Genomic DNA, 25,799 nt, shown 5'->3' with positions numbered 1-25,799 from the left:
ATGCAAAATATACCTATTAATAGGATCTGTCAAATTATTAGTAACTTGAGAGCATATATTAACAAAATGAACATGCTCTCCCTGAAATGAAGTCACATACTGAGCTGCTTGATATCCAAATTTTACCTTACTGCTCCGTCTTCATTTTTACATTGAAGGCCACCAAGGCCAGAGCAGTTTGGATCCACACAAACTGTGCAGAAGTCACACATGATACAGTTAAATCACTCTTAATACAGGGTGCAATTTCAATCTGAGGATCATTCTCCACTGACTGCAATATCCATGAAAGAAATTCTACAACAGAAGCACAATAAGTACAATTTGATTTTTAAAAGTAGATTCAAGGCACCAAGCTGGGTATTTAATATAGTTTGCATTTCTGCAGCGCACTGGGTTCTCTATTTCAGACAGTTCAGAATCCCTTACAGATTACTCTAATTTGCTAAATTGAGATACTCGGTGTTTTACTTTTCTTATCTGCCTTTTTATGGTCTTTCTGGGTGGACTTAATTGGCACATCTAAGCAGATGAAATAGCCTCAGTTAGGAGTCCAGATCTCACAGAGTAAATTAAGACTGATGCAGACAATTATGCACTGGAGCTGAGAATGAGAGGTGTGTGCAGAGCACAAAGCTAAATTAGTCTTCATTTGTGTCTTAGCTTTATCATTTAAAAGAAGGCAAGATGCACCATAAAAAAATTCTTTAAGGCAGTAATTTTTGCTTCTCTTCAAAACACAGACTTTTTGGCCCTAGCTGGTTTGGCTCAGTGGATAGAGCAGGCTGAAGGGTCCCTGGTTCGATTCCAGTCAAGGGCACATGCCCAGGTTGTGGGCTCGATCCCCAGTGGGGGGCGTGCAAGAGGCAGCCGATCAATGATTCTCTCTCACCATTGATGTTTCTATATCTCTCTCCCTCTCCCTTCCTCTCTGAAATGAATAAAAATATATTTTAAAAAAACACAGACTTTCTGGTTGCTCTCTTACACCCCCCCCTCCCCTGCATGTGCTGGGGGGTGGGAGTGGCAAGGGAGAGGTCAATGGGGGAAAAAGGAGATATATGTAATACTTTAAACAACAAAGAATAAATAAAATAAAATAAATTTTTAAAAAATCACAGACCCTTAGAAGAAAATTAAAAAAGGACATAGTTTTATTTCTTGAGAAAGAAATTAAGTCCCAGAAACTGATTATATTAGGTTTCTAGATCAAGTCCATATTAAACTTTTACTAAATTCAGATTTTTAGGAATCAAATGATGTTGGTTATTTTTGTATGTTTTTTTAAATTGGGATATAATTGGCATATAATTGACATATAACACTGTATTAGTTTCAGATATACAACATAATGATTTGATACTTGTGTATATTGCAAAGTGATCCCCACAGTAAGTCTAATAAACATCTGCCACCACACATAATTACAAATTGTTTTTCTTGGGATGAGAATATTTAAAATTTACTCTCTTAGCAACTTTCAAATATGCAATACAGTGTTACTAACTTAACTACAGTCACCACACTGGTTTGTGTTTTTTGTGTTTTTAAATCAAGCTTTACAAGGTAATTTGGCCTTTGTGTAATTGCCACCTGAAGGTGCTGAATCTTCACCCAGGGCAAACCAAGATCCAAATGATGGACCACAGGGGACAATCCCAGCGCAAAGGGAGACATCTCTAGACCTCTCCAGTGCACTGCAGAAATGCAAACGATATGAAACACACAATAAAATGGAGACAGAGCACCTGGGAGAGTGGGGCTGGGGGCGCGGCCTCCAGCAGCATTTCGGGGGAGCAGTGGAAAGCCTGCAGGCAGGCCTCCATGGAGCAACGGGAGGAGCTAGTTGCTAAGGCCAGACTCTTTCAAGTCCACTGCACCAGACCAAGCACCTGACCCACAACTCAGGCCCCAAATTACTTCAGCTTTTTGAGCTCAGGTTCCGGTCTCCTAAGGGGTTGTGAGGTTTAAACCAACGAACCCACATAATATGAAGCACTGCAAAGTAGTAAGCATTCAGTAACATTAGCTATTATTGTTCTCATATAATCTCCTCCCATCCCTGCTCAGGCCACGGAGGCCTCCAAATTTCCAAATCCAAAAGTTTTTCAACGTTTATCCTACTTAGCTTGACGCCTCTCAGCAACTGAACATGCTGAGTTCTGAACACCCTTGTAGAATTATGTGTGTATACAGCCAAACCTTCTGAACAAGACTCAACTCACTCCTGGTCTCAAAGGGGAGGACAATGAAACAGTTTTCCCAAAAGATTAAGCCTTGCAGAGCATTGGAAGATATTCCTTAAAATTTACATAATGAATGGAGTCATCAGTCCTTTTAAGCTCAAAGTTATTCATGTAAAATAAAGTAAAAAATCAGTCAGAAGAAAAAAGTCTTTAAGGTAAAAAATGTATTAAAAACCAGTCACATCAACAGGCATCATGCTATGGATTCAGGTTATACCAGATCATAAGGCAAATTCTAAATACATGGCCAGCGTGGCTCAGTTGGTTGGAGCGTCTTCCTATGCAGCAAAGGGTTGCAGGTTTGATTTCCAGTTGGGTACATGCCTGGATTTCAGTTCGATTCCCAGTTGGGGCGCATATGAGAAGCAGGCTATTAATGCCTCTCTCACATTGAGGCTTCGCTCTATTTCTCTGTCTTTCTTTCTCCCTCTCTCTCTCTTTCTGCCTTTCTCTCTCGCTCTAAAATCAGTAGAACATATCCTTGAGTGAGGATAAAAAAAATTCTATCCACACCATACTTGTCAGGTCTGGACTCCCTAGCAATCTCCTCAAATCCCCATCCAACTGGCTTTTTTGGTTTGGTTTCTATCAGGGAGGTGGAGGCAGCTATGTGCTGATTCTTGGCACCACCTTGTGGTCACATCTAGATATTACACATTCCACATCATTCCACAAATGGAAGGAAACTGATATTTACACAACCCTGTCCTGGCTCCCATTCCCAGTTCTACCTCTTAAGAAACGGTTAAAACTGCAAAGACTGGAGAGACCAAGATGGCGGCGTAGGTAAACACCAGAGACCGCTGCCGCAAACAACCATTTCAAAAATACAACTAAAAGACTGAACGGACATCACCCAGAACCACAGGAAGGCTGGCTGAAGAGAGACTCTACAACTAGAAGGAAAGAGAACAGCAAATCGAGGCTCAGAGGCGGCGCAGTGTGGAAAATACAAAGGTACCGAGGTGCGCGCGCAAAGCGGGCTGGTGGCTGAGGGCGCGGTTGTCGTTTTCTGCCGGGAGTGAGTCTCAGACTCTGGGCTCCAGATCCGGGCGAGTCTCTAGGGACCCAGACTCAAACGGGAGAAGCGGGATTATCCGGCATCAGTTGGGACCTGAGGGCAGCTTTCTCTCCGAGGTTTGCAGCGGCTGCCGGGGTTTGAGAAGCAGAGCCTCTGGGAACGGGACTGAGCGTGGCCATAACTGCTCCCTCCGCCCGCCCTGTTGATCCCGCCCCGCCCAGGCCCTGCGCACAGCCATTTGCCGATCGCCTCAGGCAAAGGCTGGATTAGCACCTCCCCAGAAGGCAGACGTTTTCCACACAGCTGATTTCCACAGCCAGCCGGCCTGGTGGTCAAACCCCTCTAGTGTTAACTACAACAATTAAGGCTTGGCTAGAACAAGACTGCGCACAGAGACCACAAGGGGGTGCACCAAGAAAGCATAAAAGATGCGGAGACAAAAAAACATGACAGAAATGGAGGATATGGAGCTAAGAATCGCAATTTTGAGGGCTTGCCATAAATTTGTGCAGAGCCTCACGAAAACTAATGAGACCCTCGATGCTACGATAAAGAAATTAGAAAGTAAGCATACACGGACTGAAATAAAGAATATTATACCCAATAGCAGACCAGAGGAGTACAATAATCAAACCAAAGATTCGACAAAAAACACCCAATTGGAAAAGCAAAATGAAAAAAGAATCCGAAAGTGTGAAGATAGTGTAAGGAGCCTCTGGGACAGCTTTAAGCGGTCTAATATCAGAGTCATTGGAGTGCCAGAAGATGAGAGACAGCAAGATATTGAAAACCTATTTCAAGAAATAATGGCAGAAAACTTCCCCCACCTGGTGAAAGAAATGGACTTACAGGTCCAAGAAGCGCAGAGAACCCCAAACAAAAGGAATCCAAAGAGGACCACACCAAGACACATCATCATTAAAATGCCAAGAGCAAAAGACAAAGAGAAAATCTTAAAAGCAGCAAGAGAAAGAGGCTCAATTACCTACAAGGGAATACCCATACGACTGTCAGCTGATTTCTCAACAGAAACTTTGCAGGCCAGAAGGGAATGGCAAGAAATATTCAAAGTGCTGAATACCAAGAACCTACAACCAAGATTACTTTATCCAGCAAAGCTATCATTCAGAATTGAAGGTCAGATAAAGAGCTTCACAGATAAGGAAAAGCTAAAGGAGTTCATCACCGCCAAACCAGTATTATATGAAATGCTGAAAGGTATCCTTTAAGAAGAGGAAGAAGAAGAAAAAGGTAAAGATACAAATTATGAACAACAAACATGCATCTATCAACAAATGAATCTAAGAATCAAGTGAATAAATAACCTGATGTACAGAATGAACTGGTGATTATAATAGAATCAGGGACATAGAAAGGGAATAGACTGACTATTCTTGGGGGAAAAAGGGGTGTGGGAGATGCGGGAAGTGACTGGACAAAAATCATGCACCTATGGATGAACACAGTGGGTGGGGAGTGAGGGTGGAGGGTGGGGTGGGAGCTGGAAGGAGGGGAGTTATGGGGGGAAAAAAGAGGAACAAATGTAATAATCTGAACAATAAAGATTTAATTTAAAAAAAAAAAACTCTAAAAAAAAAACTCTAAAAAAAAAAAAAAAAAAAAAAAACTGCAAAGACTGACTTGAGGTCCTGGATTAAATCAGAAAGTAGGATCACAGTGCTATTATCCAGCCCCAGGAAAGGTTAAGCTGTAGAGGAGACTTGGTAGGAAAGCCCCACTAAGCATCAGCTTAAAAAGAAAAAAAAAAAAGATACCTAGTTAGAACTGATCTTGAGCTAATGAGAGACTTATGGCACAAGCTGAAAGCTTAAAGGATATGAGACGTCTAAGAGTCACCCACTTTCACGAATTTAAAAGAGCTTTATAATTAACATGACTATAATACAGACTTACATTCAAAAAATGTGCCTAGACTTTGGCACATAATGGGACGGGGTGGGGGGGGTGGAGGTGGGGGGTTAGGTCATGGAGCAGGGTCAGCTGGTTTGAACAAGACCAAGACAGAACTACAGCCCGGCACTACAGCTTAACAGAGAATGCTTTAATAAATAAGTGCCTTAAGAGTATTTAAAATATGCTTCCATATTTCAAAACATAAAAGGTTAACCTGACAGGAGAGCTTGTGTGTTTGACCTGGGTCCGGGAAGAAAGGGCCAGACCTTGGAAGCTGCTATTGACGGGCCTTGCAGGGCTGCTTGAATCTTCACAGGCCTTGCCTGGGCCTGGCCCTGGGCCCAGAAGAAGTTTAAAGCTTGCTCTGGAAGCCAGTTGGTGTCCTTGACCAACTGCATCCCTAAGAAGAGGCACTGCTGCCTGAATGAACTGAGGGTTTCAGATCTGAGATGTTTAGTTGAATAGACTGATTTTCATTGAGCATTTCTGACGATTCTTCCAATTACTCCTGAAATTTCTATCTACTATGTTTTGTTTTGTTTCTTCACTATGGGACCTGAATAAGGGTTGTGTCCCATTTTACTGTCTTTTAAGTTTAAATTTAGCCATGGCTGGCCCTGGTTTAGCCATGCTCAGTGGTTAGAACATTGGCCCATGCACCGAAGAGTCTCAGGTTTGATTCCCAGTCAAAGGTACGTACCTGGGTTGCAGGTTCATTCCCTGGTCCCAGTTGGGGCACATGCAGAAGGCAAAAAATTGATGTGTCTCTCTCACATCCATGTTCTCCCTCCCTCCCCCACCCTCGACTCACCTGCTTCCCTTCCACTCTCTAAAATATCAATGGAAAAAATATCCTCGGGTAAAGATTAACAACAACAAAATGTATATTTAACATGTTTCTCTTTTCTGCTCCCCTTGCCCACAGGGGATTCCACTTTGGCTCCTTAAAGTTTGCTGCTTAAGTCAGCTCAAAGAAGAAAGCAGGGACCCCCTCCCCCCACAACAAGGGGTTAAAAGGACCCTAGCCCACACTCAAAGGCAGAGCCTCCCACTCAAAACTTTCTTTCAAGGGTACTTTTGCTTTGCTTGCTGAATAAACCTTCTCTCGTGAGTTTGAATCTTGGCTCTGAATTCTTTTCAAAGCCAGAACTCAAGCACTGAGGTCTGCTTTCACTGTTTACATCTTGGTGCAGTGACTCGAATTGTCCTACTCACTTGCTGTGGTAAGTCATCCTCTCCGACTCACTCCTACCTCTATGCTCTCGGTCTCCTTTCTCAGGACCCGCAGCCTGGTAAACAGTAAATACTAGCAGTTTGTTAGTTACCTTCTGGGAGTCCGAACTAAACCTTTTGCTGGAAAAATGAGAGCCTGAACTTGTTCGGCTCCAAAGATAAGGGGCACTTCCTCCCTCCAGCTCCAATCTCAGGTATGCTGAGGTGACTAAGAAACTATGTGGCAGTCTCAGCAGGCATCCCTGTGATGTGCAAGAGCCCCACAGGAAATTCCAACTCAACTGTAACTAAATAACTGATTCCTCTGCGGATGCGCACATAGAGGCTGGTTACCTAGCGCTCCCAGTCCTTGCGGCTAAATTAGACAGCCGAGGAGAGAAGCAGAGACAGAGTGTTTGAGATGACTCAGGGGGAACAGCCCCTTGGAGCTCCACACACAACAGCACACTTCCACCCCCACACAATATCCCTGGAAATGTTGCTCAGACTCTACAGCTCTTACCAGTAAATTAAAACTGAAATTAATAGGAGAGCTTACATCAGTGATGAGAGAGAACCATTGATCGGCTGCCTCCTGCATGCCCCACACTGGGAATTGAGCTCACAGCCCAAGCATGTGCCCTGACCAGGAATCAAACCGTGACCTCCTGGTTCATAGGGTCCATGCTCAGCCACTGAGCCACACCTCCCGAGCAAGGTCCCGGTCTTTTAAAACAGCTTTCTGCATACTCTTTAAGGTCCCCGAAACAGGGGAATAGGACCACCCTCAATTCCTTCTACACTCTTCTAACGACCTTTTCTTTATTTCCAACTTCTATAAGAGCCCCAGGAATAACTTAACAGGGACTCTCACTTCCCTTCGAGAGGTGGCTGCTCTCTCTCTCCAAGGCCTCCACAAGGACCAGAGATCTTGGGAACATGAGCGACAAGGCAACAGGTCCCTAGCCCAACTACTGAAGACCAGAGTTACAGGAGGAGTTTTCCACCCCAGGTGATGACGGTACTAGGCACTCCTTGGATGGACAGACGTGATGGGGAGGGGGAAGAGGGCCTCCGGTAAGACTAGCTAAGGTTGGAGGCCAAGAAGCAGGGATGCCTGGCTTCGAACAGGAGCACTCCACACCTGGTGGCACCCAGACAGCAGGGTATCCTGCCCTATTGTGGCTCTCAGACCACAGGGCGGCTCAATATAGCCCAGATATTAGCAGGGATGCCTCTAACTGTTGGTTCAGAGTGCACCTGTCTCTCTGTAGATGGGGAACCAGTCCACAGTGCCTCGAGATACCCCTCTGGAATATATACCAACTGGGAGAAATTTGACCCTGAATCCTTAAAAAAAAAAAAAAAAAAAGGCTAATATTCTTTTACAACACGCTCTGGCCCCAATACAAGTTGGGCGACAGAGATGTTTGGCCAGTCAATGGCACCATTACTTTTAATACTATTTTACAGCTAGACCTGTTTGCAATTCTCAAGAGAAATAGACGAAAGTCCCATACATCCAAGCCTTTATGGCTCAGGGATGACCCCAGGCTATGCATTACCTGTAAACTAGATCCCTCCAGAACTGCTATACTGAACTCACAGCCCCTGCCTCCCTTGCCTCCCCAGGTAACATCTCTCCTTCTCCTTGCTCTCCTGTGACCCCAAAGGATGAAGAAAGAACTACCTGTCAGGCTCCAGTCCCTCTTCCCCCATATCTGGGGCCTTCTGAAGCTACTTTAACTGGTCCTTTACAAGAGGTAGCAGGACTGACTGGGATCCCTATGACAGTACATGCCCCTTTCTCTATGAAAGACTTACACACCAAATCCAACAGGACTTAGGAAAATTCTCAGAAGACCAAAAGCTTTGATCTGACCTGGAGAGACATTACTATAATCCTTGCTAAATCCCTAAATAAGGAAGAAAAGGTAAGATCATAAAGGATGCCATCCAGCTTGGGAATGGCATGCATATGATCAATACCCTCTAGGAGTGATGGCTGTACAGGTCACTGATCCTTTATGGGACTATTAACAGCCCCAGAGGACCTGGAACTGGGACCATTTCCTAAAAAGCCTTCTAGAGGGAATGAAACAAAGCTGATCTAAGCCTATTAATTAGCAACTATAAGCCAGGAACCTCAGCAAACTACCACAGCCTTCTTAGAGAGATTGAGGGAGGCCATCATGAAATATACTAACCTAGACCTTGATTTGGAAGCAGGCCAACGGTCTTATGAGACTGTTTTCTAACCTAGGCTGCCCCCGATATTCTGAGAAAACTTCAAAAGCTCTCTTAGGACCACATACCCCTACCCCAGGCCTACTTATGGCAGCTTCATCCGTCTTCCATAACAGGGATCTGGAGGAGGAGGAGAGGCTCCAATCAAGGGAGAGGCCTAAAGATCAGAGATAGGCTCAGTTACTAGCCATGCTCCGCCGTCACTACTCAGGTTGAGCAGATCCAGGGTGCCCTGGAAGAACACCTCCTCCCAGAAACGACTATATCTACATAAGATCTGGATATTGGCAGAACAACCGCCCCCAGCAAGGAAGACCCAGGGTCAGGGTGAGCCACCTGGCTGCTGTTCACTCTGCCATGAGCATGGGCACTGGAGGTGGAACTGCCCCAGGAACTGCAGGGATCCTGGGTCCAACTTGTCTCTCCCCATATGGTCTTAGACTAAAGGGGCCTTGGATACCATCTGGCTCCCAAATCCAACATCAACATCATGGGATGGAGCCCAGGGAAACCTTGGAAGTCAAAGGTGAGACAGTTAAGTTTTTACTTGATATGGAAGCTGCATTCTTGGTCTTGACAACCTTCTCTGGGTCACTCTGCTCTGCCTCTCACCTGGTGGCAGGTGTGGATGGTAAGCTGACCCATCGATGGCTCAAGCTAAATCTGCTGCCACTGGAAGGGTCGCTTATTTTCCTACCAATTTATAGTTATCCCTGGTGCCCCAGCCCCTTCCAGGTTGAGATCTTTTAGAAAACTAGGAGCCCAATTAATTTTCCAAGGGAGATAGGCATCTTCATTAAATTTTATAGCCATCGGTCCCCCTCAAGACCCCAAAAATTCTAAGAAAGAGAATGAGCTAGTTAGTTAATTTCCTGGACAAACCCTGAAGCTTGGGCAGCTAAAACACCTGGACGAGCTAAAACTGCCAGCCCAATTTAATAACCTGAAGGGAAGCCAACCTCCTCCACTAGCCCCTCTGGTCCAACATCAATAAACTTACCCAGGAGAAGAATGGCTACGAGACATCACCCAAATGCCAAGATAGAAGGGACTAAAACACCTTTTAGCTTTTATTGACACCTTCCCGGGATGGATTAAAGCATATCCCACTAGGACAGAAAGGGCCTCCGAAGTAACTGAGGCATTACGTAAGGAACTAATCCCCAGACTTGGCCTACCCCGGTCTCCACAGAGCAACAATGGGCCATCTTTGTATTCCAGGGCACCAACAACTAGCTATTTCCCTAGAAATTTAATATCACCTCCACTCCTCTGGAGGCCCCAAGCATCAGGAAAAACAGAAAGGACTAATCTTACTTTAGAGTCCATCATTAGAAAACTAAGCCAGGAAACGGCTCTCCCATGGGTTGCAAACAGTGTTGCTGCAAGTTTCTCAACCATAAAGTGACCGGGGGCGCAGAGGATGGGCTGAGCCCCGCCCCTGTGCCCACTGCAGCCTTGCGGCACACAGTTCCTTTCAAAGTGCACAAATTCGTGCATGGGCCCTTAGTCTAATATATTAAGCTGGATCTAGAATTCTTATTTATTCATAAACCTGCTGCCTAAGATAAAGCAAGCAGTACAACCTGTTTATAATAATCTCCCCAGACTGACCTTAATCGCTGTTTATAATAATCTTCATCTCCATCGTCTCGGCATCTCACTACTTTCCGACCTCCTCCTCCTTTGACAGCTTCAGCTTCTTCCCCAAAACTCTCGTCATCAATCTCCTGCACTGTGATTTTCTTCTGCCATTTCCGTCGCTTGAGCACAGGCCCCAGTTCAGAGTCAGTGCCTTCTGCAGACAGGTCCACCTCTGCTGCCGCCTCCCGCTCCTCCTCCTCGGTGGGTAAGTACTCGGACTCCTCACCCTCAGAATCTCCCTCTGCCTCTGGCCTCACATCAGACTCCAAGTGTTTCTTTCCCTTCGGCAATCCCACTTTCCCCTGGAACTGAAGAGCCCTCTTCTGGAGTTTCTTGATGTGCTTTTTCAAGCGCTTGTCGGTTTTCGAAAGAACTTTGCTTCTCTTGTTTGGTTTGTTTTCACCGAGTGTTGGGCTCAGCTCAGAAGTGACCAAGGCTGAAGTTTTCCTAGACGCCCTTTTATTACAAGCTTGCTTTTTCCTTTCAAAAGACAGTTTTGCTTGATCTGCCAAATACTTTTCAAAGCCTGATGCTTCATTAAGCATTAGTTTCCTAGGCTTTTTCTCCTGTTTCTGAGGGATCTGGGTACCAAAAGGTGTCATCTGGCCAGTGCGGATGAGCTCTTCCCAAGCAGTCTCCTGAGCAGGCATGAGCATGCTGCCGAGACAGGACGGCCCCGCTTCTGAAAGAGGAACAACAATGCTTGGGCACTAGCGTAAAACTCACCAGGAGTACAAGGGATATACTCAGCCATTCAATAAACAGTAGGCTCCTACAATTAGGGTTCATATTAAAAATACTGTATTCATATTAAAAATACAGTGGGGCCTTGACTTACGAGTGTCCCGACTAACGAGTTTTTCGAGATACGAGCCGTCTCTCGGCCGATTTTTTGCTTTGAGTTGCAAGCTAAAATTGGGGTTATGAGCCAGCTTCAGATACCCCACCGCTAGTTGGCGCAGCGAACGTCACAGTGAACACCACAACATCAGCCCAGCATCACGTGTCTCACTCATTCACTTTTTGATTTGACATACGAGTAATTTGAGTTACGAGCTCCGTCACGGAATGAATTAAACTCATAAGTCAAGGCCCCACTGTATATCATTAATCATTAATACCTAGCTAATGTGACTCAGTGGTTGAGTGTTGACCCATGAACCAGGCCATGGGTTCGATTCCCGGTCAGGGCACATGCCTGGGTTGCAGGCTCGATCCCCAGTAGGGGCTGTACAGGAGGCAGCCAATCAATGTTTCTAACTCTCTCTCCCTTCCTCTTTCTCTAAAATCAGTAAGAACATATTTTTTAAAAGTGTGTATATATATATATATATATATATATATATATATATATATACATACACACACATACACAATAAAAGGGTAATATGCAAATTGGTCACAACGCCCTCACAGTCACGACCGGATATGCTAATTAGTCACGACTGGGCATGCTAATTAGTCACCACTGGTATGCAAATTGATCATCACTCCAACACACAAGATGGCCACCCCCATGTGGCCACAAGATGGCCTGCAGGGGAAGGCAATTGGGGACGACCGGGCTGGCAGGGGAGGGCAGTTGGGGGTGATCGGGCCGGCAGGGGAACAGTTAGGTGTCGATCAGCTGGCAAGGGAGTGGTTTGAGGGTGATCAGGCTGGCAGGTAGGCAAGCGGTTGGGAGCCAGCAGTCCTGGATTGTGAGAGGGATGTCTGACTGCCCGTTTAGGCCCGATCCAGGGATTTCTCGAGGGGTCCCAGATTGGAGAGGGTACAGGCTGGGCTGAGGGACACTCCCCTCCCCCAGTGCACAAATTTCATGCACTGGGCCTCTAGTATATACATATATTTATATAGAGATATATATAGATATATAAATACATACACACACACACACACACATACTAGTATATATATCATTAGTATACTAAAGCATATGAAGAATAGAGTAAAATTTATCATGCCACTTTTAATATATTCCTGTTCAAAAAGGTGATTTCTCAATAACTTTTTCTAAAATATGGCATTATAAATACACTCTCATGCATCCAAAGACAGACCTAGTCATATGTAACATAACGATAGACAGGTAAATTTAGCTATGCTTCCTTACCAATTAAAGAGTAACTGGGAGGAAGCACTCTCCCCAGTTTCCATGTCACTGCTAATACCAGCATTCAGGCTGACTTAAATTCAAGAGACAGTAAAACTGAAAACAGACATCTAAAGAATCAGCATGCACTGAAATAGGTAAACATACATGTCAGATCTGCACTATCCAATAGTCACCATGTGGCGATTTAAATTTGAGTTGAAAATTCAGTTCCTCAGTTGCACCTGCTCAATGTGCTCAATAGCACATGTGGCTGGACAACACAGACAGACATGTCCATCACTGGATAGCACTATGCTAGGTGTGTGAAGTTAACTGGCCGAGGGATGGACTAAAATTGGCAGCTATGCCATAATAACATAAAGTAACCTAGAAATCATCCTTCTTTCATTTGTTGAAATTAATAATCTCTAACAAGATTACTTCAGCCATGTAGTAGTATTACTTTATGGTATAAGTTTTATTTCCCTGATGACTAATGAACTATGGTACCTTTTCATAGATTTATTGATATTTTGGATTGCCTCTTTTGAAGAAAATATTCAAATCCTTTGCCCAAAATATCCAAAGAAGACTCGACAGGAAGAAATTCAGATTCTAAACTCTATGTTTCTTGTAGGCCAATAATACCACAGCCAGTTTCTCAGTAAACCTGAACTAAAAACAAAAATCACTGAAGTGCACAGATCCTAATGTAGAGCTCAGTGAAATTTCAAAAAAACATACCCATACACCAGTATCCAGATGGAGAAACAGAAATTACTAGCATCTCAGATGTGCCCTTCTTGGTACCCCCAAGCCTCTAACCACCTCCCACCCCCTAGGATGACTATCAACAGTAAAGACAAGTTGTACCTGAAATTTGAACTTTATGTAAATGGAAATGTTCATACTCTTGTGTCTGGCTTCTTTTTCTCAATATTACACTTGTAGGATTCACACTTGCTGAATATAGCTGCAGTTTGTTGATTCTCATTGCTGTTAGTGTTCAATTATATAACTACACTGCAATCTTTCCATTCCACAATTCATGGACATTTGGGTAGTTTCCAGTTTGGGCTACTAGGAATAATGTTGCTAATACTATTCTGGTGCACATCCTTTGGATATGTTTATAATTCTTTGGGTTTGTTAAGCTTTAGTAGGCAGTGCCAAACAGTTTTCCAAAATGGTCCTATCCATTTTAAGTTTCACCAACAGTGTTTGAAAATTCCAATTGGTCCACATTTCTGTCATTCTATTTTAGCTACTATTAGGCATGTAGTAGTATTACTTTATGGTATAAGTTTTATTTCCCTGATGACTAATGAACTATGATACCTTTTCATAGATTTACTGATATTTTGGATAGTCTCTTTTGAAGAAAATGTTCAAATCCTTTGCCCATTTTTCCTATAGTTTGCCTTTTAAAAAAAGATTTCTAGCCCTAACCAGTTTTCTTAGTGCATAGAGCGTCAGCCCATGCACCAAAGGGCCACAGGTTCGATTCCCGGTCAAGGGCACGTACCTCAGTTGCAGACTCAATCCCCAGTCAAGGTCGGGCGCCTGCGGGAAGCAACCAACCAACTTGTCTTTCTTCCACACACACACACACCCGCCCCCGCCCCTTTCCATTCTTTCTGAAAATCAATGGAAAAATATCCTCCGGTGAGGATTTAACAATTTAAATAAATAAATAAATAAACAAAAATAAATAAATAAAAGATTTCTAGTTCTCTATACATTCTGGATTCAAGTCTTCTGATTGATATATGTACTGGCAATAGCTTCTCCTACTCTGCCGATTTTCATTCTCTTAACACTATCTTTTAACATACAGAAGTTCTTAGTTGTAATATAGTTCATTTATCAGAACTTCTCATTTTTTGGTCTCATTATGTCTTTGCCCCAAAGTCATAAAAAGTATTTTCCTATATTATACTGTAAAAGCTGTTCCACCAATCACATTTAGATATACAACTCATTTGGAATTTGTTTTTGTATATGTGGATTAACTCAGCACACATACTGAAAACGTGATTCTTCTCCACAGTATTACATTACCACATCTGTCATAAATCAAGTGACCATATGTGGGTGGGTCTGTTTGCTGGACCCTCTATTCTGTCCCATTGGTCTACTTGTCTATATTTGTGCCACTACTGCAGTGACTTAATTACTATAGCTAGATAGCTGGTCTTGATATTTTGTTCTTCTTCAATGTTGCCTTAACTATTCTTGACCCAATGAATTTTTACATGAATTTTAGAGTCAGTTTGTTAATGCCTTACCCTACACTTTCCACCCCACAATCTCTTCCTCAAAGACCCCTGAAAACATATATTGGGGTTGCACTGAAGCTATAAATGGATAGAACTGACATCATTACAATACCACATCTTCCAATCCATTATCACAGTGTGCCTCCCCATTTATTTAAGTCTTCTTTTTGAACAACATTTTCTATTTTTAAACATTTTTCTACTTATTTTAAAATATATTTTTATTGATTTCAGAGAGGAAGGGAGAGGGAGAGGGAGATAGAAACATCAATGATGAGAGAAAATCTCTGATCAGTTGCTTCCTGCATACCCCCTACTGGGAACTGAGTCCACAACCTGGGTATGTGCTCTAACCTGGCATCGAACCGTGACCTTCTGGTTCATAGGTTGACGTTCAACCACTGAGCCATGCCAGTTGGGGAACATTTTCTATTTTTTAATGTAGAAAGCATTGCAGGAAACTATATTTTTTGTTAAGATTATTTTTAGGTATTTGATTTTTATAATTGGCATCTTTATTAAATTTTACTTTTTGTTTTTGCTGGTACAAAGAAATATCTATATGAGTCCGGTCGCTATGATGCGCACTGACCACCAGGGGGCAGATGCTCAACACAGGAGCTGCCCCCTAGCGGTCAGTGTGCTCCCACAGCGGGAGCACCACTCAGCTAACCAACAGGCGCCAGATGCAGGGCTCACCTCTCCCGATCAGGACTGACTGGATGTGAGCCTGCAGCAGGCACAACAAGGCTGGGATGAGCCGCAGTAGCAGGCAGAAGTGGCAGGTGGCGTTGGACTGCTGGTTTTGGCCCAATCCGGCAGGCCATGCTGAAGGACCCCCTGGTGCATGAATCTGTGTACCGGGCCTCTAGTTTTTATATATCAGCCCTATATTCAATGGTATTGCTAAATTCACATATTAATTCCAATAGATTGTCCATTGATTCTTTTGGATTTTCTACATAAACAATCATGTATCCTATGAATAGTCATAGTTTTATTTCTTCATTTCAATCTTATGCTTTTTATTTCTTTTTCCAATACTACATTGTCCAGTACAATGTTTAACAGAAAAAGAGGCAGTGAGTACTTCATCTCCTCCAAATGAGGAGCAAAGCCTACTTCTAGGAATGGATTCTTTATCAGATAATTCCCACAACAACCTCTGAAATGGATCACTATGTGGAGAACAGGGGAAAGAAACCTCAGGTAAGCACGTGAGCAGAGAAATGAAGGTCTACCATACGTATGCCTAGCTCATAAGTTCAAAACAGGATTGCCAAGGTTCAGGAATGAGGTCAAGGTCTGTGCCCAGGCAATGCAGAGCTGGGTGGCACAAAGAGTCCTTCACACTCTGTTTTACTGCCTCTCCAAACTGGGCACTAGTGACCAAGAAAGGGCAGAGGAGGGAGGTCAATAAGAGAGACCAGGAATCTGAAGTGCTGGCTGGTGCCCCAATGGAGAGATATAATAGGAACCAAGAGCTCAGAAAAAAGGCAAGGCCATAGGTCTACAAATGTGTAAGATTCTAGAACCTAGGTGCCCGCAAAAGCCAAGGGGAGTTGGATGAGATTATTAGGGAAGAGGCTCGGCAAAAAATCCTGAGAACAATTAACATTTAAGATAAGGCCAGAATAGTTGGCCAAAAATAACTAAACAGGAATGGTCTGAGGGCCGAAAGGAAAGCCAGTTGAAAGACAGGAATCCTGGGGGACACAGAAGTATCCGTTGCTAATGTAGGGTGAAAAGAATCTTTTGGATTTGGGGAAGTAACTATTAATCCATGGCAAAGTTTTATCAAATAGGAGGTGAAAGATACCAGCAAGTTTTAGGCAGCCAGACAAGAACAAAAACTTGTTACCAGTGAGAACTATGGTGCCTCAGCAGCAGAAAGCTTGGCTTTAAAAGCACACATCTCTAATATTTTTTCTGTTGCCTCAATGAATTCTTCATAATTCTCTTGTCTTACTGAATACATTTCTGGAGCTAGTAGAAAATATTTGCTTGAAGAGCTTAAATGCTAAGAAGCCTTAATCTTTATTTCAAGTAATAAATGAATGACCAGCTACCAACAAGTTCTAAACATACATACATACATACACACTGACTACAGAGGTATTTCATTTCAAAGCTTATGCATTTTCTCAAAAGGTTTTCCAAAAGACGCCCATCTAAGACAGTGATACAAACAAAATCATGGCCATGGTATACCTGGAATGAAGGAATCTTTCCTTAAACAACAAAACTGATGTTTGGAAAGCCTATCAAATATGCCTCAAAAATATATGTGAAATCAATTCTATGAATGCTGATGATGTTGGGCTTACAAAATGTACCTCAATTAAGATGTTAGTTGTCTTTAAAAAATTAACTATACAAAAATGTAAGAGTTCTAATTTATTAAAATAATGTTAAATGTGGACCAGCAGCCAACAGTAGACTGAGTTAAAATTTCACTTTCACTCTCTAACTTTGGTTCTGCAGGTGTAGAGAATAAAATTTTCCTACATCAGTTTTGACACTAAGGCAAAGAAACATATTTTTCAGAAAACCTAGGCCAGGGCTCACTATTGGCATCAAGTATCAATTCAAGAACACAGAGACACTGTTCTCAGGCCCTCACCTGCATCCTCCTCCTCCACACTGGCATGACCTAGTTCAGCTCTCACCGCCACTCCTCCAAGGAGGGCCTGCAGACGTTTCTGTTTTGCTGTGATCTTCTTTAGTTGTTGTTCCTTAAATGGTAAACAGTGAATACAGAAAACATCAATGCAGTGATTTATTGTTACAAATACAAAAGACAGCATTACAAAATTTTTAAGCTTTAATCAAGAGAAAAATAAAACAGAAATTCCATATATTACTATTACCATAGAGAACCTTATCTGAGCCACTGCCATATTTCCAGCAGGAAGTAGGGCTCCAAGCATTTCCATCAGGCAGGTATCCCTGTCCCCACCCACACTCCCAGCATAGCTTTCTACATGCTCAGAACTGATGTCCACATGTACTGACTCTCCGCTGGTGTGGGGGTGGCACTACTCTACTTGGTTCCCCCATGACAACTGGGTCAATCACCACACTCCTCTGTGTTCGGACCTTAACAGCCAATGGGCTATGAGGTCAATAGGTTGTAAGGATAAGAAACATAAACGTGAATGTTCAAAAGTGGAAACAGTCAGTCCCCTCTGATAACTTACCATATTTATAATTGTCCTTTATAGAATTCTACACAATCACAAAATTTTAAAAGGAAAATATATTTTGATATACCCTTTTACCCCGATCACAACAGACTCCTCTTGGTCTTGTCACCCTCTATACCACCAAAGCTCAGATATGGGGATATTCCCACAGCCTCCTCAATTGACTAGGCCTGTGCTACTCGGTTCTTCCCAAGGTCAAGAATGTTTAAATACCAAATATGAATGTGGGGCAAGGGAAATCCTGAATATAAAGGCCATATTAGAATGACCTGTAATTTGTTTGCAGTTTTTCTCACCAAAATCTTATTTAAAACAGCCTTTCTCTCTGAATAGTCTATCTCTAAACATCAAAGAGCTATAAGGAAAGACAGGGATATATAATTGAGTGGGACTATAATCTAAAATGGTCTAAAAGTTGATCCTCTCCTCTCCTTGAAACTCCAGCCCACCGAAGCTCAAGGTCAGAGAAGGTCTCTGCACATTAAACCACATGCTCCCACAAGAGGCCAGATGCTGCTTTTCTGATTTGGGAAGACCAACAGCAGCTTCAAGCCACTACTAGCTGTGACTCTGGGGCTACTATTCTGGAGGTGAGAGAAGATGGGGTGGTGAAGACAATGGACTGGTGAGTGGAAAGCAAAAGGAGGAACTGAATCTACACACATCCCCACTAGCACAGCTTAAGTGAAAGATGCAGATTCTACTCGTTGCAATGAATCAATTGCAAGCACAAGGGTATCTATTAGTCACTTTGGATGGCAGAAGTAAAATGATCAAAACTAGTCATTCCTATCTTCTGCAATGTATTTCCATAAAGTGTACATAATTCTAAAAAGTGTTTCAAATCTCACCAAAAAAATGTCATAAGTAACAGATAGTCCCTATCCTTAAGTTCTACGACTCTAAATGCAGACGCAGTGTGGCTGGATGATGACTGTAATACCTGAGGCCAGCCTGTATCACAGGAAACAGTGCAAACAATCAGTGCAAGCAGGAGCTAAGCAGGAAAAAAGAAGTTCATACAAAACAAGGAGACTGAGTAGAGGCCTGCACACCAAGCAGGAGCCTAAGTTGGGTAAAAGAAAATAGTGAGGCAAGGAAGGCTATGGAAGTACACCAGTAAGAAGGCATGCAAAGCCAAAAAACCTTTTTCTCAAACATGTGTGTGTGTATGTCTGTATGTATTTTTAAAAATACTCTAACAAAGGATATTAAAGGGAAACAGATGAAAAATTAAACATACATAAAAACTCAAAGTTTTCTATTATAAATATTTGCTTCAAATCTTAGAAGTACTTTTCAGAATCCTTCCTAAACATTAAATGAGTCTAAATGATGACTTTTTCAAGTGTCATTTGAAATCACCTTGTTATATTTTTGCCGTTTTACAGAATCTAGTTTCCTGTTGATGTCTCTGTTGGTGGCAGCTTGAGGGCTAAGTTGTTCAATAATTTTATTGATTTGCCTTAGGGATGTCGTACATGACCTGAAAAATAAGATAAAACGTATATTTTCCACCCTGATAACATTTCTAATAGTATAATATAAAGATTGAAATACTAAAAACATGGCTCTCTTATTTATTATTAACTAAGATAAAAGAAACTAGACTAAAATGCATAGTCTTCTTGACCATAAACAGAACTTGAAGGGTTGTTAGACGTTTAAGATGACTAGTGTTTTCTTTTATCTGGCTTCTTTAAATCAGCTCATTCCACTTTGTAAGCTGATTAATTTATCTATAAGCATTTTAAGTGACTAGTTTATTCAAGAGACTACTAAAACAATGAGCAATAAGTTGTCCTTTTATATGAGAAGATGAGTACATTTTTTAAGACTACTTTTTATAGAAGTTTTAGGTTCACAGCAAAATTGAGAGGAAGGTGCAGAGATTTCCCATATACCCCCTGCTTCCCCTATTGTCAACCACCCCATAGATGGATTTTAAAAGCCCATTATGAAAGTCTCTCTAAGCTTGGAAAAGTACTAAAAATCTTAAACATTTTCTTGTATAAGTCAGACATCTGTGGCAATATTTTTCTTTCACATGACCAGAAAACACATTTGCTGTAGTATTACGAAGGGGGAAAAAAATCAATTTGTAATACATTGCTTCTAAAATAAACACCACAGAATTATAGCTCCCAATTTTCAAAACACAAATTCAGTCTTGACATTTGTGTAATTTGCTGTTGTATGCTTTCTGGATTTTAGCATAAGAAGATGTTATCAATGCAAGTGACTGGCAAGCTGAGGACCACATGCCACCACCCATCTGGTGCTAACCTGCCTGTGGCTCTGCAGCACTCTGCTCTGCCACCTCTGTAAGCAGTGGACACATTTCTAAGGTCAAATGTAAAAGGTGTGTTCATTACAAAGAGTTGAGGTGCTCACACCTGAAGGTCAGACTACAACTATTCGAGAACATCTGCAACTCAAGAGGCCTAAAGAACACACCAGGAAACTTAACAGAAAACATGTCCTTTCAGTGCCAATAGCCAGCTGTACTACAGGCCTCCCCAGTGGGTAACCAACAGCTCCATGTTCCTCCTTCTCCCCTCCCACAACCACCCCCAGCTAACACTGCACCACCCCTCCATCCAGCCCTCCCCTTCTCTTTCTTGCTTGCCTGACACTGCCTGGAACACTGGCCAAGGCAGAGAAGACTAGCAATGGAGTGTGAGCTCAATCCTGCACCCCCCCTAGCCCAGCCCAGAGCCTCTTCCTTCTCTACCAATGTGTTAATGTGTTATGCTCAAGAGGGCCCAAGTCTCTCTAAAACACAAATGAAATCTCCATGGGACTTCATCTTCCCTTACAGTCAAAAGTAGGACAGAAGAAAGGAAGAGCAGAGAGATATTTTCCCTTATTTCTAGAAATGCAAAATCTGAAAAATTACCAAAAGACATACTCATTTTAAGGGAAAGCAACTACAAGATAGAGAAAAATGTGAGAGGGCAGGTGTGTTCCTGGTTTCTCGAGCAGGACACCTAAGAACTGTGAGTACACTTCTCCTGAGAATGATTCTGTGCACATGCTTGTGAGTTCCGGGTCACTCCTCTCCATAATGCACAAACAGGCTGTTGTGAGCTGGACTGAAACTTTAACTACCATGTGCACGCTGCTCCAGAGGGAAGGGCTGAGGTTCGAACACAAGGTCGATGTGCACCCTTTTGATTCTATCCTCCATATGAGAAATGCTATGAATCTCCTAATATTTCTGGGATACTACAGCTAGTACCTGAATCTCTCCATCCCTTGTAAACACAAACTCTGCAATTAGAGAGAAGATGGTCCACACTCACGTGAGGTCATCCAGGACTGACTGATACTCCTTCTCTGCATCAAGGAGCTGGGCAGCATGGCTGGCCTCATGGATGGCACTGTCCACCTGCTGAAGCACCCCTTGCTCCAGCACGTCCTGGTCATAGACGTCCACACCCAACCCCTGCAGTTCAAGCGCCTGCGCACTGGGCTCCACCGCCTGGATCTGATGTCTGTCGATGTGCAGCAGTGCAGGCCTTCTCCTCGGAACTTCCCACGGACACCTCTCCATGGAGATGGATGGCCCATCGGCAGAGGAACAAGAGGGGAGGCTTTCCTCCATCTCTGCATCACCATCATTTTCTTGCTTAACTGTCATTTTTTCACCACCACTGACACACTGACTCTGTAAACAGTCTTGCTCCTCAGTTTGACTTGAGTCGGGAATTCTCTCATTCGGCATCCTTTATAGACCACCTAAAAGTAAAAAAAAACAAAACAACTTTCAATAAGCCTTTTCTGTTATATAGAAAGGATAGCTAGTTTCTTGAATATTTTATGAAGCAGACTGATTTTTCAAAAGATCAAGTAATAATCCTCCAATTACACAAACATGTTTCCAAGTATTACTTTTCTTAAAAGCTATATATCTTCTTGAGTTCTGATAATAAATAAGAAAAAATAACCAAAAGAAAAAAAATGCAGTGTCATTGACAAAGGACATTTGGGTAGCCAGCTAAAAAAGCTGACAACCAAAGCCCTGAGTAACAGCGAAGAGTCTTCTCCATCCAGCTGGCGCTTCCTACATTAGCCTCTTCACTATGTCATGGCATAAATGACTTACATTATAGTGGCATGATCAACTGTGATGTATAGATTTAGATTTAGTGATGTAAGGAGAGAGCTTCTATATGAATCTGACACTAGAAACTTTGAGGTTGAACATTTATTTACTCCAATAAAACAGAAACAAAAGATCATCATAACACCACTCAAATCAGAATCTGAGAAAAATTAAAATATTCTCAAAAATAACTCTATTTCAATGTGTGATATAATTTCTCACCCACTGGGTAGGCAAAAACATAAAGCCAGATAATATCCGTATAGACCAGGAAGATACACCCTCACACAATGCTGGTGAGAATATAAATTAGTAAAGCTCCTTTGGAAGGCAATTAGCAATATCTATTAAGATTTAAAATGCACCCGACTAGGTATTTATTCCAGAGAAATAATATGTGCAGGTATGTTTATTGTAGCATGTTTTAACAGTTTAATGTAGGCATTAGGCATATTCAGTGGTACTGGTATAAGTCTTGTAAAGTGAAAAGAGCCACAGTATAAACACATTTATGGAAAAAGCTGCATCTGCATTTGTGTGTATGGAATGCACAGATGGAGATAACACTACACCTACAATAGTTGGAAGGGGAAGCAGAAGGGGCAGGGAGGAATTACAGAAGTTTCACCTTTCCAAGTAGTCAGGAATTCCTTGAATAAAAATATATTCACTATATTGCCTGCATAACTCTAATAACTAGATTATAAAGCAACACACTGACCAAGAAACAGCTTGCTTTTCATTTAACTGTGAATAAACTAAGGTTTTTCAGCACTGAAACTTATTTCGATGAAATGACCACAAGTACCCCCAATAAGCCCCACTCATTCCTCATTAGATAAAAAGATCCCAGAGGCCAAGCACTGAGATACAGAGATGCCAGGAACTTGGCATCACCCTGCCCTGAGCGGCTCACTCTCTAGTGGGAAAGAGTGTCAAAAACAAGACAGCAGGACAGATCCATAGAAGAGACATGAACAAGAGGCCACGTGGACACAGAGGAAGTGACGATGAATTGGGTGATGATGTTCAAAAAACATGTACAAGATTTGAACACCTGGCCCAGGGTCTGATACAGAGGAGGTGCTCAATATATGCTGAAAGTCAGGTTCGGAGAGGAGTCTTAAATAACAAGTCTGGTCTGGACTACTGAGTCACCAGTGAATTCAGTCACAAAAATGAAATCTCTGAAAGGAAGCAGATGGAAGCAGGCGGAGGGGCTGGTGGGAAGTTATAAATGCCAGGTACGGGTGAGGGTGCAGTCAGAATGCAAATCTGGGCTCAAGAGAAAGAGATGACAGGTACCAGAGATTCTAACTCTGTGAACAACAGAGTAAGAAAGTCCCTCCTTTCTTTGGCCTTCTGATTATTTTCAGGAGAATTAGTTTAGTGCTCCATCATTAACTAGTTTCCACTTTCGACAGAGGCAGGATCCTTAATACTGGCTGAAATTTAACAATTGTTTTCATTTTTCTTACTTGTATGTATGCAAAGATTTGTTTTCCAGTTAAAAAACACATAAATCCAAATATATTAAGTAATAATATTGTAGAATAATATATGAAGTAATAATGTTAGATAATAAAGACAAGGTTAAATAATGTTTGCAGAAAACTTCTAATAGAAAAGAAGAGGGAATAGTTAAAAGTGGGAAATGAGATGACAAGTTCACATAAGGAAACTAGAAAGAATCCAGTGAATTTGGAAATTAGCAGGTCACTGGTTATCTTAGTTTAAAAAAAGTTTCAGTGGAGCAATGGGGACAAACACCAGACTATAGGGAGTTAAGAAGTGAGTAGCCACCAATGGGTAGCCTACCCTCTAAGCCTTAGAGTCTAAGGAGCTTGCCTATGTAAGGTTGACAGCTGGAATGATCCTATATGATAAAAGCCTAATATGCTAAGTCCGGTCAGCTGTTCAACCAATCAAAGCATAATATGCTAATGACATGCTAAGGGCACTCAACCGCTCACTATGACATGCACTGACCACCAGGGCAGAAGCTCCAACTGGTAGGTTAGCTTGCTGCTGGGTCCTGCCTATCTGGACTGAGCGAGATAAGCTGGACATGCCCTGGAGCCATCCGAGGTCCCTCCCAGCCTGATTGTGCACCCATGGGGTCCCTTGGCCTGATCTGCACCCTCTAGAAATCTGGACCCCTCGGGGGATGTCGGAGAGCTGGTTTCGGCCGATCCCGAAGGCCAGGATGAGGGACCACACTGTTGCAGGAATTTGTGCACTGGGCCTCTAGTAAAGTAATAATGAATTGGGAGAGGAAAACTAGGTCAAGAAAAACTATAACATGCAATAGCTGGAAAGGGAGCAGGGAGATAACCTACAAAGAACACTGTACAAGGGACGTATTTGTATATGTACATATAAAATATATATAGTATACACACACACACACCAATGTCACTGTGGTAACTGCTGTAAGAGGAAAGCACAGGATTCTGTATGACCAAATAACAGAGGGACCTAAGTGACACTGTGGAGGGCAGGGAGGCCTCTCTGATAAAGCGATGTTTAAGCCAGTATCTGAAGAACGAATGAGTTAATCGGCCACAAGTGGAGTGAGCGTTTTTTTGCAAAGAAACAGGATGTGTAATTCCTAAGGCTGGTAAAGGCTGGTGCACTTGGAAAATGGGAGTGGGCACAGTGAGCATTTACTTTACATTCATTGTGCAAATCTAGCGCTCTGCACGGCTTAAGGGGAAACAGTATCTTCGTTGTCCTCCCCTCACAGCACGGGTTCTGCGGGGCTCGGGGCTCGGGGCTGGAGTCTGGTTGCACGCACACAGGCTGAAGGCGGGGAAGCGAAGAGGAGGGTGGGCGAGGCTCAGACCGCGCGGCCTGGGTAAAGCGAGCGTGGACTTCACTCCAAGCGCAAGGGTCCGACTCTTCCGAGTTCTGCACACGGAGGTGATGGCATGATCATGATGGCTGTGCCATCGCAGACCCGAGGAAGCAGCGCGACGAGGAGACGGGAGGCACACGGTGAAGGGACGCCGCGTGGAACGGGCGACAGCAGGGCGAGGGCGCTCCGTGGGAAACCACCTGACAGGCTTCGCGCAGCCGGCTCTGCCCTCCCCACGCCAGGGACCCAACGCCCCAAGTGCCGACGTGCATTCAGCCCGATCCTCTCGGTCAAACAACAAACTGCTCTGATACTTAACCGACATCAAACTGGGCCGAGCTGACCCTGCGCGCGGGGCCGGCCACAGGGCCAAGAAGTGGGGCTCGGTCGCTGGCTCACCCGCCCGGGCCGGCCAGTTTGGGGACCCGCCACCCCCGGAGCGCGCGCCGCGGCGTCACTTCCGACCGCAGGTGGGCGGCCCGGGAGGCGCGCCTGGGGTCCGGGGCCAGGGGTCCGAGGGGCCCCGGCTGCCGGGCAGCACGAGCGAGGCCCAGTCACGACCCGCCCGACGCTCAGCCCGGCCGCGCCAACACTCACCCGGGGCCGCGAGGCCGCCAGCAGGGACACGCAGACGCCGCCGCAGCGTGCAGCCAGGACGCCGACTGGAAGCGGCCACGGCGCATGCGTGGGGACCCGCCCCCAGCACCGCCCCCAACGGTGACCGCCGGCCTGCGTGGGCGGGGCCAGCGGCGGCGCCGGGCGGACTTGGCCTGCGGTCGGGGCCCAGTGGTTGGAGGGCTGGTGCAGCTCCGCCTTTCCACCTTTGACCCGGATGTGAATGAGGATCGGCGTGTACCTAGTTGCGAGCGCTTCATTCTTGGTAAAAATGCCTCCAAAGTCAGATGGAGATGTGCATTAAAGGACATGTATACACACACACACACACACACACACACACACACACACACAC

The 25,799-nt window shown here is 43.6% G+C and overlaps 1 protein-coding gene across 2 annotated transcripts in view; it reads right to left on the bottom strand.

Annotated features, from left to right (window-relative positions):
• The window catches only part of ERCC6 (ERCC excision repair 6, chromatin remodeling factor), an 82,587-nt gene extending 57,105 nt beyond the window's left edge, over nucleotides 1–25,482 (bottom strand). Inside the window, exons 1-5 of one of the 2 annotated variants that reach the window (XM_070433176.1) lie at nucleotides 25,427–25,482; nucleotides 21,170–21,605; nucleotides 19,230–19,350; nucleotides 17,282–17,393; nucleotides 10,255–10,966 (exon numbers count right to left, since the gene is read on the bottom strand). In XM_070433176.1, coding sequence (XP_070289277.1) covers nucleotides 10,255–10,966; nucleotides 17,282–17,393; nucleotides 19,230–19,350; nucleotides 21,170–21,591 — 1,367 coding nt within the window. In that variant the 5' untranslated portion in view covers nucleotides 21,592–21,605; nucleotides 25,427–25,482. Of the gene's footprint in view, nucleotides 1–10,254; nucleotides 10,967–17,281; nucleotides 17,394–19,229; nucleotides 19,351–21,169; nucleotides 21,606–25,426 lie in introns of those variants that run through there. The other variant, XM_070433177.1, reaches the window with a different exon arrangement.
• Between the last annotated feature and the right edge of the window lie 317 nt (nucleotides 25,483–25,799).

This window comes from Myotis yumanensis, unplaced genomic scaffold, assembly GCF_028538775.1.
Source record: "Myotis yumanensis isolate MYYU_CA2020_CCGP unplaced genomic scaffold, mMyoYum1.0.hap1 SCAF_13, whole genome shotgun sequence".
Taxonomy (NCBI): domain Eukaryota; kingdom Metazoa; phylum Chordata; class Mammalia; order Chiroptera; family Vespertilionidae; genus Myotis; species Myotis yumanensis.
Note: the sequence above shows the minus strand (reverse complement) of the source record. Positions and strands in the feature narration are given on the sequence as shown.